At 37.9% G+C, this 15,243-nt stretch overlaps 1 protein-coding gene across 2 annotated transcripts in view; it reads right to left on the bottom strand.

Moving 5' to 3' along the window:
• Positions 1-15,243, bottom strand: part of PDE11A (phosphodiesterase 11A) — a 490,924-nt gene that overhangs the window by 275,922 nt on the left and 199,759 nt on the right. For both annotated transcript variants that reach the window (XM_033231025.1, XM_033231026.1), the window contains one exon: positions 8,216-8,280. In XM_033231025.1, the coding sequence (XP_033086916.1) occupies positions 8,216-8,280 (65 nt within the window). The remainder of the gene's footprint in view (positions 1-8,215; positions 8,281-15,243) is intronic.

The following is a 15,243-nucleotide window of genomic DNA, read 5'->3' as shown; positions in this document are numbered from 1 at the left end:
GGCAGGAGAATCGCTTGAACTCGGGAGGCAGAGGTTGCAGTGAGCCGAGATCGCCCCACTGCATTCCAGTCTGGCGACAGAGTGAGACTCTGTCTCAAAAAAAAAAAAAAAAAAAAATTGCAATATGATTGCAGGGTATAATCATAATACACTTAGGAATAAACAAAATCCTCATTCATCATACTTCATCTCTCCAGGCTAATACAGTCTATTCCAAGTTTATTCCTGAATGTATCATTGCTGCTGGACAAAGACAAAGGATGGTAACCCAGACGTCTCTGAGAGTCGTGCTAACAGACCCTTGGACTAACTATAGAGCTCATCCTGTGGTTTGTCTCACTAGAGCTACGTCTCGTGGAAGTCAATTCTCCTTAAAAGAATGATAGGATTTGAGCCATGGTGGCTGGAAATCTAAAGGAAGAGTTTCAGAGAAGTCAGGAATGGTCACAAACCATTGCTAGAAGGGGTAATCTGTTTTGCAAAACTAGATTCCACACAGATGTGTAAAGGAAAAGGAAATAAAAATCAATAAGGCATTGAAACAGAAGATTCACTCTTCTAACCTAAAACATGCAACGCAGAAAACTAATGTTGAGAAAAGTCACAGGGCTGTCTAATCTTAAAATTTAAAGAAACTCTAAATTCTCTCAGGTGCTTCTCAAAGTTGAGGTATATGTACTCTCAGGGGGAGATGTAGATGAGCTAAGGGGTGGAAAAGCCACAGGAAAAACAAAGTGGTTCTAGGGTCATATTACGTCGTTGAATCTATGATAGCATTGATTGTAAGATGCACTGTTGTTGTCCTCAGCCCACTAAAAGAAAAAAACGGGCCGGGCGCGGTGGCTCAAGCCTGTAATCCCAGCACTTTGGGAGGCTGAGATGGGCGGATCACGAGGTCAGGAGATCGAGACCATCCTGGCTAATATGGTGAAACCCCGTCTCTACTAAAAAATACAAAAAAACTAGCCGGGTGAGGTGGCGGGCGCCTGTAGTCCCAGCTACTCGGGAGGCTGAGGCAGGAGAACGGCGTAAACCCGGGAGGCGGAGCATGCAGTGAGCTGAGATCCGGCCACTGCACTCCAGCCTGGGCGACAGAGCCAGACTCCGTCTCAAAAAAAAAACAAAAAAAAAAAAAAAGAAAAAACGTTATGAGGCAAAGCATTATCACTTAAAATATTTTAATCTTATTTTAAAACATATTTCATATTCGATATAAATTCTATCATATACCATTCTTGAAGGAAAATGTAAAACTATGCAAGTTGATTATACACAAGGGAAAATAAAGAGTGTCACTCTTCTAAATCAGTTCTGATTTCAGAGTCATCAGTGTTCACAGATCTTATCCTCTAAGCCATCAGGATATTAATGATGTAGCATGTATCTTTAAAAGTGTTCTGCTATCATCTCCAGAAATTTCTTCCAGGTTGCTGACACTCTCTTGTAAGTTTTGATGCTGTCACTTACTGAACTTAGTAGAAGATGTCATTGGAGGGTTTTTTAATAAAACCAAACTCGTATTCCTTCCTAAAGTGATCTTTCCTTGGTTTGTTGGCTGCAATTTTAAGGGTTGCTAATGTCCAGTCTTGCCAGTAGAAATTCTTTCACTGTGCAGATACATGTCTAAAAATGCACCAACAGCTAACATAACTTGGAAGGTTAAGTAAGACTTCTGGCCATCTTTCCACATGGCTGTACACCACTCACTCATCAGCTCACCTGTCATTCATCTCTATGTGTGTGTATGTGCATGCATGCATGAGTGCACACACATAAGATAACAGCATTGAGTTCAATTTCATTTTCATATAAGAAGGGGTTCAAACTCATACACTAAAATTGCATTCATTTCCCATTTCTGCATAACATATTACTATAAATACAGCAGCTTAAAACAACACCTATTTATTATCTCAGAGGGCTGGAAGTCACAAGTTCATCATGATGTGCTGGATTTGCTGCTCAGGATCTTACAAGACCAAAATCAAGGAACTGACAGAGCTGCATTCCTTTCTGAAGGCTCTGGGGAAGAATGGAGTTCATTCAGATTGTTGGCAGAATTCAACTCCTTGCAGCTGTATGACTGAGGTCCAGGTTTCCTTGACATTTGGCCCTGTCTATATTTAAACCAGCAACATGTGTTGAATCCTGCTCGTGCATAACATGTCTCTGATTTTTCCCTTCTGTTGTGCCTCTTCATCTTCCTTTTGTTTCCTCAACTGGGAGAAGGCTCTGTTTTAAGGGTTCACGTGATTACCTTAGACTCACTTAGATAATCCAGAATAATCTTCCTATTTTAACATCAATTGATTAGTAATCTTAATTATCTCTGTAATCTCTGTGGCTTGTAATGTAATGCGAATATATGACAAATGGTGAGGATCTTGGGGGCCAACATTCTGCCTCCCACACTTAGTTAGATATTGTTCAAAATGAAATATGGTGAGAAGTTTTGACCATCTGACATCATGCATGACATCACACTGAAATGCTGTATATTTTGTCATCTGTGTTCTCAACGTTAATTGTTTTAGCACTTTTGGCATTGGCAGGCACGTCAAAGGACACTGAGGTTTTCTCAGCATTTCCTATTTGACTAAAGTCCTAGTTTTTCCTAAATGAATTACATGTCACTGGATGTTAAGCAGTTTCCAATCAACTGAAAATTTTTGGCAAATGGATATTCCACACCTTAGTAACAGTCCTGTATCATGCATCAGTTTATTTATATGAGCCTCTTCTTGTTTTGAAATTTCTTTCATTTATTGTGAGAGCTTTGGCAATTTCTCCTGCCTTCAGTTGCATAATTTGACATGTGTTAGGTGACCCGTGTAGATGTAGTTCAGTAACAAAATATAGCAAACACTTCATCTTCTTGGGAGTTTCTTCCTTCATTGTTGCTTTGAAGGAACATACAGAAATGGGACCAGGTTTCCAAAAACAAATATTTTTATCACTAATATCAAATTTACACTCCACTTCTTATTTCTATGTTTTTCTGCAAGAACAATAATTTTTCATTTCAATGCCAGACCATACGTAATCTCACTGGACACACGTATTAACCAGCATTTAAGTCCAATCTATGTAGTACCAACAACGTACAATGCACATTTGAAGAGACAACACAAACAGCCCCGACCAAGTTTGCACATGTACAGGCAATAGCTGTGTCACCAACTGCCACTAAGACATCATTGGTAGTAAGATACCACCCTGACTTTCAACATGTTCAGTGTTAGAAAAAGTACCTTCAAATCATTGAGCAACTACTATGTGCCAGGCATTGTGCTCTTTCAGCAATTCTACTGAATTTTCCTAGGTAATCTACTTGCAATTAATACATGTAATGGCTGAGAGGATTAGTGCCAGGGCCAGGCTAACTGGGTTTCAAATATTACCTCTGTAACTTACTGTGTTACCTTGGATATATTTCTTAACTCTTATCTGTAATATAGGAAAAAGCGGGATAATTCATGTACAGTACTTAGCACATAGTAAAACTCAAAAATGGTGTCATGTTGTTTCTGTTGTTATTAACTGAGCTAAGAGCTGGATCCTTTTCTTCCCATATGCTCATGAAGCAAATACCTGTATCTTCCCAGATAATGACAAAGTATTCATTCTGGAAATAGAATCTCTTTTAGTTCTAATTCCTTATTGTTCTAAAATCTACCAGATTATCTCATCCTGCCTTGAGTGCACTGTTTCACTAAAGGACAGGAACCATCAATACTCATGATCAGGGAACTCAGAGAAAATACGGTGGTTAAAAAAGGAAACATGTCTTCATAAAAGGTTTAACATTCAGGCTACTCAACACTCTGTCCTCCACTTTATTTATTTATTTATTTTTGTGCATCCCTCTCTCTACATGTACTTGGATGTCTGTGGGTTAACATCTAACAAAAGCTTTAGGAATTAAAAGGTCTATAAAAATGGGGTACACTCGGGGCTGTTTAGGGGCTAGGCAACAGACTATGACACCTGGGGGAGAAAGTGAGCCTTCTTCCCATTTCTGCACAAATTACCCAGCCTTCCCCAGGTTTGTGAAGGTTACCAGTGCATCTAAGACACTGGGGTGTCCAGGGAGCTGTGGCACAGCACTGGTGAGGAGTGCAGTTATGCCCATGGGAATGCTGGAGTGGGCAAGGAAGCCCACATCATAGCACGCTGCTCTGTCATGGCCAGAGGGAGAGGATTTATGGGTGGTCACTTGGAAGAAATGATGAGTCAGTAATAAATTAGATTTTTTTGGTTTGTTTTTTTGTTTCGTTTCGTTTTTTAAATCTTAGGCTGGGCATGGTGGCTCACACCAGCACTTTTGGGAGGCCAAAGCAGGAGGATCCCTTGAGGTCAGGAATTTGAGACCAGCTTGGGCAACACAGTGAGACCTCTGTCTCTACAAAATAATTTAAAAATTAGCCAGGTGTGGTGGCATGCACTTGTAGTCCTAGCTAATTGGGAGGCTGAGATGGGAGGATCGCTTAAGCCCAGAAGTTCAAGGATTACAGTGAACTATGATTGCACCACTGCACTCTTGCCTGGGCAACAGAGTAGGACCCTGTCTTTAAAAAAAGAAATCTTAGAAACTCCAGGAATATTTCAAGGATGCTTTTACAAGGGACTAGGGTCCTTATGCTACACTACACAGGAGAAATGTTTAAGCAGCCAAATATATAAATTATAACTATTAATGTGACTCTGTTTATTTAAAGCCATAGTCTGGAGGCCTGGTAAAATCTGGTTATTTTTATATTATAGTCTTAACCCACTCCCACCACTGTTCATTGCCCTTGAGATCCTTGAGGACAGAGACTGCTAATAAAAAAAAAATTTCTGTAGCCCTATCACCTAGCAGAAGATTCAGCACAGAGTAAGTACTCAATATATGACTGTTAAAGGAAGGAATAACTGCCTCCAAGGAATGAATTTAGAATAAACAGATAGAAGTTATAGGAACATAATTCAACATAAAATGCCTTTCTAACTACTAGAACCCCTTATAAATGCAAGTCTATCATGACATAGTGAGAATCTTGTCACTAGATATGTTGCCAGTGATACCCTGGAAGAGGAGCACACCTCACGGAGGGAGATAGATCAAATCATTTCCAGCTCTTGAATTGGTTGGTACTTATTACATGGAGACCAACAGGAGACTAGTTATGACAAAGCTGTAAAAGATACTAAGCAGAAGTGATGAGTCAGCACAACTGGTTTTTATTAAAAAATGGCTTCAAGGACTATCTATACAAATCAGCAAGCCTCAAACCAGAGTTCATCAGAATTGAAATAGTACCCTGAAACATTGTTACAAGGAGCCATAGAAATTGTCTTCTAAAAACTACACTATTATAACTCTGACTGATGTTCAGAGGACTGAAGTATCTAATAGACATCATCTATAGTGAAGATGTTAAATGATGAAAGGTTAAAGGAAAGATCAGGCTGTGAGATCAGGCTGTAATTTGTAGACTCATAGCCCATTTCAATGTCCCTTCCATGTCACTGTGAAGTAAATTCTGGAGTCACTTGTCTTGGATCCTTTAACTTCCAATAAATGACTGAAGGAACTCAGATCTATACAAGGAAAATTACTGGACAATGATGGAAAGGTCTTCTGAGATAAATGAACATTCTACATTAATTTAAAAGCTATAAATAGAATGATGAATAGGACTATCTCATAATGTCAAAGTTCAAAGGCATTTTTCAAATGTCTCTTTAAAGAAAACTTGACCTTTCTTTCTTTCTTCTATTATCAGAAAGTTTGCCAAGGGCAGTCTAGGTCTTGGGTCATTTCATTTTGACATGGAAGTTCTCTCAGCATTAAAAATAATAAAAAAACAGAAGTATTTAACTCTGAAGTGACCATGAGAACATGTTCAGCAGTATAAAAAAATAACAATATTGAAGCATTAGGACTTCAAAGTTTGTGTTTTAATAACTCCATAAAACTTTCCCCCTCGTATATGAGAGATAGCTAAAGATATCAGCATGAACAGATATTTTTCTATTGTATTTCATATTGTTTTACAACATTCAATTTAGGAAAATTGCTGAGTATACCACTAGTAACTTTCTATGCTTAAATATCTTTGTTGGGTATAGATTAGCTGGCATTAAATATAGATGTGAATATAAATAAATTTTTATGAATATAAAACCTCTTACCAAAGAACTCTTTTTCCCAGTTCAATTTCCATTTTGAAGTATTATTTACAGACAGTAAAATTCACCCTTTTTGGGGTAGATTTCTGCAAGTTTTGACAAATACAGTTGTATAAGCACCACTGCAAGCAAGACACAGAGTGTTTCCATCTCAACCCTCTACCCCTTTGAAGTCAACCCCTCTCTTCATCTCCTGCCCTTGGCAATTACTGATTTGCCTTCTCTTCCTATCATTTTGAAGTATTAAGAATGTCCTGTAAATGGAGTTATATAGTATGTAGCAAAGGCCTTTTTTAAACTTCGTGCCCTTGATAAAAACTAATTTCCTTTTTATTTTTATTTACTAGTTTCTATTTCCTGAATTTAAAGCAATAATAGATATAAAAATCAAATTACTCTTGAGTATTACATCTTGAAATAGGTATTACCCAGAGGGCCTTTAGAACTTATAGACCTTTAGGACTTCACTTCCAAAGTACTGAATCAGAATCTCTCAGTGTGTGTCCTGAAATTTTAGTTTCTACTAAACTTTCTAAGCCTAATTCTGACTGACCCATTAGATTTAAGAAACATTAACCCGACAGGTATTCACTAGATGAGATCAACAACCAGATTTTAAATGACGTGTAGCTATGGAATCAAAGTTCAGAAGTGGGGAGAGTCTTATCTAGGTGATCTTGTCCTTGGTGGCTACCACTTACTGGCTGCAAGGCCTCAAACAAGTTACTTAAACTTGATGAACCTTGGTTTTTCTCTTTTATAACATGGGGAGAATGCCTACTTCAAAAGATTGTTTGGGGGATTAAATGCTTATAAATCATTTAGCGTACTACTACATGGAACACATAGCAGTCAAATAATTCAGGTTGCTCATATTTTAGTATCAATATCATCATCATTGTCATCATCATCATACTGCCCTGAGTGCTTTATGATTCTTTCTCCATGTCTGCATTTTGGTTAATTTCACTATTTTTTAACCCTTCCTCTAGAGGCGACCACAGAGAATTTTTGTAGCAACACAGCTTTTATTCAAGGCAGTAAAAAGCTAAGAGAAATTCACTGATTGCTTGCAATCATCATTTCCACCCTGTTATAGCCTCAAAGATGCCAGTGAGAACAAGAAGTGAATCACTGGAAACTCTCAGTCTTTTTTCCAAGGGCATGTTATTGGCCAAGTATGGACAAACAAGAGGGAGGAAGAGAAACAAAGAGCCAAAATAAAGCAGAAAATTCGGCTGTCTGTACAGCTAAGATATATCTAAAATTTTACTTGATTTATTAGAAGATTTAGTCAAATATGTGATGTGAAAAGAAACAAACTGAAACGGCTTAATGAAAACAGGTTTGCTCTAGTACTATTCCATGTTAACTTACCTAAATAACTTGGATTCAAAGTTCAGGAGTCAGCAGAATATCTTAAGATTTATTTCAAAACATTACAAGGTGGCCGAGCACAGTGGCTCACACCTATAATGCCAGCACTTTGGAAGGTCAAGACGGGCGGATCACTTGAGGTCAGGAGTTCGAGACCAGCCTGGCCAACATGGTGAAACCCTGTCTCTACTAAAAGTACAAAAATTAGCCAGGTGTGGTGGCACACCCCGGTTATCCCAGCTACTCAGGAGGCTGAGGCAGGAGAATTGCTTGAACCCCGGAGGCAGAGGCTGCAGTAAGCCAAAGTTGCACCGCTGCACTCTAGCCTGGGCAACAGAGTGAGACTCCATCTTAAAAAACAAAACAAAACAACAACAACAAAATTTTACAAGGTTCAGGGAAAAGAGGACTGAAAGCTAAAGGCAACATTTTAATCCTATCACAAGTACTAAAATTTGGCCCTAAAAATCGATTGCAAGCTAGATGTATACGTATTTATTTTTAAGCTATAGTTTTAATTTAAGGCCTGAAACACAGAAGAGTCATGTTATTTGGTTGTACTTGCTAATATAAAGAACTACTACTATCTTCTAAGAAATATGCAATGCTGCCAACACCAAGGACCAAAGAACATCAAAAGACATATGAACCCCATAAACCCTACCTGTTCTCAGCATCAGCACTGCACTTCGGGGACAGCAATTCAAAGGATTTGGTAAATTTCACCACCTGTCGCATAGAAAGATAATAAATCCAGGTCAATTAAAGCTTTACTACAGTTTAAAATAATGTAATAAACATTTTCATCTTTATAATGATTTTAATCGTTGGAGATTAAAGAGAGATTTTAAGTGGAGAAATCCCAAGAGAGAGTAGAAGAGGAGAATCCCATCCTACATTTTGTATCCTATTTCTTACAAAGCATACATTGTCGAAGTTTTAATACATTTCACTAAACATGTACATATTTTTACAATTATGTGTCCAATGAGCTATGGAGGTCAGGTAAGGGAAAATCTCATCTGAATACTTAAAAAGAAAACTGTTCTTTTAACAACCCAATCAACAGCAATAGAGACCCAGGTAGGGACAGAACACCCCTCAAAGAAGATGCCCTCTGCCAACTCCAGGCTCCTGGAATTAGCTCATTATTAAGCTTGGCTCATCACTGTTCTCAGGTGAACTTTGTGGTGCCACCACCTAAAGGAAGAAGAGGAAGTCACCTTCTTCAACAATCATTCTTGTGTGGACACTGCCTTTCTCACCTCTCCAGTGAAATCAGCATACCAGTGCGAGAGTTGACCAAGACTTATGTTGAGGGGGAATTTATGGGAAAAGAAAAGGTCAATGTAGTTTTTCTTCTTATTAGCTAATATTGAGTTTATACTGTAAACCAGGCCCTACAGCAGAAGCTTCTTTGAGTATTTGTTTAATATAAATCTAAAGTAAAGAATTTTATACTCAGTCTATAGATGAGGAAACTAACTCCTAATTTTTTAAGAGACCTACTCAGTTTCACACAATTAAATAAGGCAACTGGCATGAAAGGAAATCTCTGATGCTAGAGTGCTAGCTCTTTCAACATTACAATGTTGAGTGAGAAAGGCACTATTTCTGGCCCTTGTAAGGGTAGACAGAAACTTTTCCTTCTACCCTCTGAGTTTGCTGAAATAAACTGACAATAGACAGATTAACAGGGGAACAAGCATACAAATGTACTAATGTGCAGAAGCACAGAAGCCATATAAAATATGAGACTCAAAGGAGGGCCAGATGGCTGAAGCTTAAATAGCATCCTCTTTATAGGGGAGACGGATGGGGGATGTAGGCAATTTTGAGGGATAGAAAAAATTTTCAGAGGAATTAAATGAGCCCAAAGAATAGACAATGACCAGGGACAATGTTTCTCTGAGCTCTGGAGGAGGTTTCAAGAAGGTAAGGGCTGGAACTTCACTGTGAACAAAAGTTATCTCTTTTTTTTGGACAGGTCCTCACTCTGTCGCACAGGCTGGAGTGCAGTGGCCTGATCTCAGCTCACGGCAGCCTCCGCCTCCTGGGTTCAAGTAATTCTCCCACCTCAACCTCCCAGGTAGCTGAGATTACAGGGTTGTGCCATCACGCCCAGCTAATTTTTGCATTTTTAGTAGAGAGAGTTTCACCATGTTGGCCAGGCTAGTCTTGAACTCCTGACCTCAGATGATCTACCAGCCTCGGCCTCCCAAAGTGCTGGGATTATAGGCATGAGCCACCACATCTGGCAAAAGGTTATCTTATTATGCAGATAAAGTCTCCCAGGTAATCTCTCAGCGTGCCCTCAGAAGAACAGATGGAAGGTCTGTCTGGGCATGGGGACATTCCTCAGTCTTCCTTCCTGTGATATGAGAATAATATTCTCTGGTTAATAAAATTTCAGGGAGGGGACGGAAGAGAGTTCCATCTTATACTTGTGAGGAGGAACAAGAAAGGTTAGAAAGTTCTCGGTTCTGAGGGGACTCAAGTTTAAGGCCTTTTAATTTCCTTTAGATCAATGTGCTCAGTATGCCAAGGCACCATGCTTTGAAGTATCTTTTTCTGAGCCCCAATATCCTCTTTTGGCAAGATATACCACATGATAGAAAAACAAGCCCCTGTAGAGAAAGGAGTCCATCTGAATGTCATAGAAAGCTTCCAAGGTTGACATTTAGATTTGCCTTAGCCATATGCAGTCATGCTTCAAAGGCCTTTTAAATTAACCACTTACAAGGAATTGATGGGCACCTGAGAAAATGATTTGGAAACTAGGAATAGATTAAACATTAAAACAGCTTTATCAGTGAGGTAATGAACTCAAGCTAGGCAAATGCAACATTAGGGAAAAAATAGAAAAGAAAAGAAAGGCTCATCACAAAGAAAATTGTGTGTGACTAGATGAATGTAGGGCAATGACAATAGCTCGACTGCAAGGAAATACCCTTGGCAACTATAGAACATATTTCATTTCATATTGTAATATGAATTAAGCCTCTGCAGAATCACTCATTGCAGCAAATTTTATTTTCCAAAGATGGTCACAACAATATCTCCTATCCCATATTCTTCTCTTCCATGTGACCCTGACACTTTCCTACCAAGTGGTAGAATCTATGTCCCCTCTCCTTAAATCTGGTGGGCTTCTGAAAGTTTCACCAAATAAAGCATATGGAAGAGATGCTACATGCCTTCCAACGTTGTTGTAAAATGCAACACAGCTTCTGCCTTGTCTGATGAAATATGTGTACCTGGAGTCCTCGGTCACCATGAGAGAAGTGCAACTGCCCTGAGGCCACTATGCTAAAAGGGAGCCAAACCACATAGAGAGACTATTTTCCTGCAAATGAGGGATTTTGCACACATTATAAACAATCCTTTATGTATGTATCAATGCTTACAACATCCCAGAAGGTAGATATTATCCTCATTTTATTGATAGCAAATTAAGGCTTAGGGGGTTAAGTGGTTTGCTGGAAGCCATGTAAGCAGGAAATTGCAGAACCGAGATTTGAACCATGTTGTTCTGAGTCTACAGCTCCAGTGATCCCACTTTTCACTGCTTTAATAAGCAAGAGCAAGTGTTATTGTAGCAGCAAATTATTTGAACATGACTCCTTCAAAACCAGAATACTTAAACTCTACTTTTATTTACTAATTCTACAAATATTTATTGAGTACCTCCTATATGCCCAAATTTGAGTAAACACAGACTAAAAAGTAACTTGAAGTAAAACATTTGGCTTGGTATAAGATTAACCAAATTATCAATAAACTGTTCATTGTTTCTGCATTTGAAAATTGAGCAGGACATATTTTTTAATTCCTGATCTGACAGATGAGATTAAATTCTCCAATATTACTAAGAATGCTTCATTTGGCCTACTTCTTACTATTGATTAGAATAATTTACAACTTGGTAAAAGTAGATGTTAATTTCTGCAAATCTGACAGCAATGCAAATAAATTTTATCCAAGTAAAGATGCAAATGATCTCTGTGCAGGAGAAAAGAAAAGCTCAATGGTTACAATTGTTTTATCCTGACTGGTAGTAACCATTTTAAAAAGCTCATCTAGCAATCTTATGCTGGCATTCTTTCAGTGCCTGTTTTAGAACCAACTTTGCCACCCTGTTGTTTCTCTTTTTAATGAGTTAAACAAATCTTTGATACACGCTTGCTTTAGATTTCTGCAAGAGTTAAGTTTTTAACTTTTTGAAAATTATCTTTCAATACAACAAATAGGTACTGTCGGTATATGTCAAGCAGTGTAGTATACGCTGGAGTTACAAATGTGAAAGTAAAAGAAAATAAAATCTCTGCAGTTATGGAGCTTGCTTTATAGTATGAAGCTTAATTTGCCCTGGCTTTTCAAAACTAGCGCTCCCTAGAAAAAATAAGTGCACTTCTGGTTTCAAATCTTACGAAAACAGATGTGAGAAATGTCCAGAGAATGAAAGAAAATAAAGATCTTTTAAAAATATTTTTCCATCTGAGCAATAGCAACTGAGGGATATAAGAAATAGAATAGGAAATAATGGTGTTTAAAAACCATAGAACCTATAGATCTACAGAGAATGGATAAGATATATAAATGTCTCTTAATGAAAACTCTTGAAACATAAAAGAAGTTGGAAAAACTACTAAGAGGAAAAAACACTTTTTTCTAAAATGTTAGAACATTTTACTGCAACATAAATTACAGGCTGAAAAGAAAAACAGGGACAAAACTTGTATTTGCTTTGTTTTCTACATTCATTTTTAATGTGTAAGGGGAAAGTCAAGGACTATGTATCATTCAACTTCAGCATTCCATAGAATGCATTAGCTGTGCCCCCCAATAAACTGGCTTATGGTGCCATGATCAAAGTCAGACACTGTATTCGTGAACCACGATTGACCTTGTATGTAGGAAAGAATTGAACCCTCCCTAAAGAGAGGTCTGGCCTTTGTCTTTGACTCCTGAGAGGTAATGTCTAAACCCTTGGAATGTCCTGCCTGATTAACGTGCAAAGATTAACAATGTGATTTAGAATGGGGGCTTCAAGCCACATCAACAATATGATTTGGGTGGGAGCTTTGGGTCACATGGTATCAGTTGACCACTGGAGGAATGGAGTCAGAGGTCAGTCGCATGGGCAGCCAACCCCATTTTTGTGATCAAGACCCAATAAAGACTCTAGACATTAAGGCTCAGGCCCTGTTGGCAAAATTTCACGCATCTTATCACACATGATAGCCAGGAGACATTCACACTATCTATGACTCCATGAGCAGAGTCCACATGTGGAATTTTCCTAGACTCTGCCCCATGCTAATGTTAATCTGTATGATTTCCTGTAGTAAACTGTAATTGTGAGTGTAATAGCTTTCACTGAGTTCTTTGAGCCCTTCTAGCAAATTATTGAAACTGAGCATGGTCTTGGGAACTCCAAAACTCATAACTGGTGTTAGGAGTGAGGGAAGCATTGTAGACTATGTTCCCTAACTTTACACTTATATGATAATTCTTAGGTGCTTGTCTTTAGACAAAAAATGAAAAGACTCATCTTCATTAGTGTCTATAGAAGAAAAATGAAAATACTAATGTTTACTGATCTTTGGTTAAATATTGATTATCCAGTGTGTATAAAATACTGGATAGTGTAGGGAGATACCAAAGAAATAATAAATAAGGTCTCTCACCTTTTAAGACTTAACATTTGTGATGGTTAATTGGTATGTGTCAACCTGACTGGGCTAAGGGGTGTCCAGATAGCAAAACATTATTTCTGGGTGGTCTGTGAAGTGTTTCTGGAAGATATTAGCATTCGAATCAATAAATTGAGTAAACAAGACGGCCCTGAGCAACGTGGGTGGGCATCGTCCAACCCACTGAGGGCTCAGATAGAAAGGAAGAGGAAGAGCAAATGTGCTCTTTGTTTGAGCGAGGACATCTATTTTCCCCTGCCGTCAGACACTGGGACTCCTGATTGTCTGGTCTTTGAACTCAGACTGAATTACATCACTAGCTTTCCTGGTTCTCTAGCTTGCAGACAGTAGACTGTGGGACTTCTTAGCTTCCATAATTATGTGAGCCAATTCCTAGAATAAATCTCTTTATCTCAATCTATCTATCATCTATTATCTATCTATCTATCTATCTATCTATCTATCTATCTATGTCTCCTATTGGTTCTATTTCTCAGGGGAACCACAAATACTGCAATATTTTAAAGAAGAGAAATTTAAAGTCCAAGGTGAGTTGACCTCTGAAGTTATGTTCACAGCCAAACTGACCCTGAGTCATCAGATTATTTGGCAAGGCAATATACATGTGGCATTAGTCCATGATGAGGGCAGCAAGATGAATAGTTGAGAAGTAACATAATTCTGGAGATATAAACTCATCTGCCAGCCTCTCAGTCCTCAAAAGCAGGAGTGGGCAAAGGATGGCCCATAGGCCAAATCTGGCCTACCACCTGTTTTTATTAATAAAGTTTCATTGTAACGAAGCCATACTCATTAATTTAAGTAATGTCTGTGTCTGCTTTCTACTATAACAGTAGAGTGAACAGTTGCAATTGAGATCATACAGGCCACAAAGCCTAAAATATTTAGTAGACAGATCTTTATTTTTAAAAGGTTGCCAACTTATCTGGTGTAGAGCCATTTCCAGGCCAGATCAGTTATTTTCGCTAAATTGTTAACGGCTAATGATAGGTTAATGTATTAGTATTCCCATGTAATATAGCTATATTCAGAAAGAGGATTCTTGGAGTCATAATCTTTTAATTTGAAACAGTACTGCAATGATAGAAATTTTAGGCACCAGGGTAAGTGGTAAGAGATATACTTGAGGATATATCCCCAGTTGGCAGAGGATAGTTCAACTCCAATTAAGCCTGTTGTCCAGGGACAATTATTAATAGTGCCCACTTTCATGCTCACAAGTGTCTTTGAATAGCAAATTCTAGGCAGGCCAGCCATTGGCTGCTCCTCAAAGCATCAGACAATTTATATTTTTAAAAAGAATTGCAAATATAATGCATTCAAATAGAAAATTGTTTATAGTCAGATACCTGGGTTAAAAAATAAAACAGCAAAACAGCTTAAATATTTGGATATAATTTAACGGGATATATAGAGTGACACTGCAGAAATTATGATCAATACCAAATAGGCAAAGGCACAAATAAAATAGAATAGAATTTATGCTTTATTCCTGTCTTGGACCAATTATATAATTCTTGGTTTTATTAATTTTAGAAGTTTACTATCTAAATCCAACTTTGATTTTATTATACATTTACTAAATGAACAGGGATTAAATAAATTAATACACACACACTAAGTAAAAAAGAGAATCTTATAAGGGAAATATCAGAAGTAGTTTCTAGATCAATGATACTAAACAACTGGTTTCAAGCTCCCTTTGCTGTTGATCAGCCCTGATTATTGCACCCTGGGGAAGGGAGTGTACCTGCCAAGTGAAGTAAACAAACATCTCCCTGCTTGTTCTTTGGAAATGCTCCATGAACAGAGGCCTTTTTGATTTGGATATTTGTCAAGTGTTAGTTGGTTTGGCTTCTCTCTGTTCTTTTAACTTAAAAACAAGTTAAAAAAATAAAAACTAGGCTCAAATAGATATTCCTGGCACCAAAATAAAAATTACCTACTAAGTAATCATGATTTTGTTTTTTAATTT

Source organism: Trachypithecus francoisi, unplaced genomic scaffold (assembly GCF_009764315.1).
Source record: "Trachypithecus francoisi isolate TF-2019V2 unplaced genomic scaffold, Tfra_2.0 Lachesis_group13, whole genome shotgun sequence".
Lineage (NCBI taxonomy): Eukaryota > Metazoa > Chordata > Mammalia > Primates > Cercopithecidae > Trachypithecus > Trachypithecus francoisi.
The sequence above is the reverse complement of the archived record's forward strand: the minus strand, read 5'-3'. Positions and strand labels throughout refer to the sequence as shown.